The 2,500-nt window shown below is 36.6% G+C and overlaps 1 protein-coding gene across 1 annotated transcript in view; it reads left to right on the forward strand.

Moving 5' to 3' along the window:
* LOC137642391 (receptor-type tyrosine-protein phosphatase eta-like) overlaps positions 1-2,500 on the forward strand; it is a 33,392-nt gene that overhangs the window by 13,961 nt on the left and 16,931 nt on the right. The window contains exons 6-7 of the mRNA XM_068374904.1: positions 309-602; positions 1,031-1,236. Of these exons, the coding sequence (XP_068231005.1) occupies positions 309-602; positions 1,031-1,236 (500 nt within the window). The remainder of the gene's footprint in view (positions 1-308; positions 603-1,030; positions 1,237-2,500) is intronic.

Consider the following 2,500-nt stretch of genomic DNA (forward strand, 5'->3'; position numbering starts at 1 on the left):
TTATTTCCCTTCCTCTTGTTTTGTTATAGTTTTCATAGCTTAGATAGGAGATATTTCAATGTTGTTATTGTTCTTAAAGTATTTAATTTTTCCTTGTTTCCTTTCCTTACTGGGCTATTTTCCCTGTTGGAGCCCCAGGGCATATATCATCCTGCTTTTCCAACTAGAGGTGTAGCTTATCAAGAAATAACAATAATAATAATAATAATAATAATAATAATAATAATAATAATAATATAACTGATTAAATTCAACATGAAAGAGAAATCCGTTGAAGGCAGAAGTTACCCAAACGATTGGCTTTCCAGCACCAGGTCCTACAGACGAAGTAATCTGCGAGGAGCCCTCGACAGGATACGAATTCAACGTTTCTTGGACTCCGCCACCGAGGAACAACTGCGTCAAAAGCTACTCATTAAACTACACTGGATTTGTTCTTTGGTCTGATGAAAGAACGCAGAATAACACGACTTGTTCTGCCTCTCCACTGCAATTGCAAGAGTTGATCCCATGGACTTTCTATAACGTTTGCGTTGCTGGAGTTATTGAAGACGGAAGTGAAGGTGCTTATAATTGCTGTTCGACGGAGACACCTCAGGAAGGTATATGGATGTTGCAATCCAGTATGGCGTATAATTATGGTTAATTAGCGTCCTCATGATTTATATTAACTATTCAAAGTTAACAACTCAGAACTGAAGTAATACATCTAACAATCACAACTTAACAAAATAACTCTTTTTCGCTTATTCACTTTCCTAAAAGATTTCACTTACTACAAAGTTCAAGAAATGGGTGAAACAATACGATTTATAGCAGACAGAACTTAATAAAATCACTCTTTTCACCTATTCACTTTCCTAAAAGATTTCACACATTACAAAGATAAAAGCTCATGATTTACATAATACGATTTCTAACAAACGAAACTTGATAATATAACTCTTTACACTTTCTATCACTTTGCCAAATAACTTCGCACACCATCTAACTTGTTTATTTCACTATCAGGCAATGTTGTTTTTCGCAGCTCCTGGTCCCCCGGAAAACTTCAACGCCAGTGTTACGGGGCCGTACACTATCCAACTCTCATGGGGCGAGCCATTATTAAAGAATGGAAATTTGACGGGATATCGCATTTCTTGGGATAACGAAACCAAATCCTTCCCACCTAGTGAAAATGAATTTAGCCCTCCTGATTTAAGTCCTAGGACCTTCTATAATTTTACAATTCAGGTGAGTAAAATGTAAGTTTCGTTGCAGTTTTAAAACACGGGTACAGTTTAAAGGCCACTCATGAATGGCAGAGGCAAGACAATGCCCTAGAAACAGAACATATGATCAGTTAGGACCAGGGAGGGACAGGCAATGGCTGTTGATGACTCAGCAGGCAGACCTATGGGATCCCCCAAGCCCCCATCCTTAGCTCACAAGAATTGTGAGGTCACAGATACTAAAAGAACTAACGAGTTTGAGCGGGACTCGAACCCCAGTCTTGCGATCACCAGGCAGAGCCTTTACCTAGAGGCCACAACAATTCCTGGCATACCTCGGTCTGAGAAAAGGCACCCTGCCACACCCTTACAACGAGAAGAGTAACCCAACTGATAGTGATGGGAGAGAACACAAAAGAAGGTGTAGGGCCACACATGGAAACTCCCCGCGCAGTAGGTGTGACAGGGTGTATTTCTTCAGACAGCAGTGTGCCGGGGATTCCAGTGTTCTACCGTACATTATTAGAAACTGCTTTAGAATTTAGAGTTAAAAAGGATTAATTATAGTTAATACTGGTGTAAATGGTAGACGCGAAAACAATGAATAACTTTAAGTTATCCATTACAGCCTATAAAGTAGCTGAACCATACCTGAATCACAACCTTTGATGGCACAAGATATATATATATATATATATATATATATATATATATATATATATATATATATATATATATATATATATAGATATATATATATATATAGATATATATATATATATATATATATATATATATATATATATATATATATATATATATATATATATATATATATATTCGCAATCTTTTTCCCCACCATTAAGGGGTCGGTTGCCGGATGCGCCCTCTCCAGTGCCTTTTATCAAAAGCAAGCTCTTCCACCAAACCTCTTCTCTCCATATCATCCTTCACCTTATCTCGTCATCTAATTCTCTGCCTTCCTCCCTAATCACAATCCAAACCTTTGATGCCAAAGTCCATTAGAGAAATAATGAGGGAAATTATTATTCAGATTGATATCCTTAGAGCACTAAGTACCACATTATTATTATTATTATTATCATTATTATTACAAGCTAAGCTACAACCCTAGTTGGAAAAGCAAGATGCTATAACCGCAAGGGCTCCAGTAGTGAAAAATAGCCCAGTGAGGAAAGGAAACAAATAAACTACAAGAGAAGTAATAGACAATCAAAATAAAATATTTTCAGAACAGCAACATTAAATTGGATCTTTCATATATA

Source organism: Palaemon carinicauda, chromosome 6 (assembly GCF_036898095.1).
Source record: "Palaemon carinicauda isolate YSFRI2023 chromosome 6, ASM3689809v2, whole genome shotgun sequence".
NCBI lineage: Eukaryota > Metazoa > Arthropoda > Malacostraca > Decapoda > Palaemonidae > Palaemon > Palaemon carinicauda.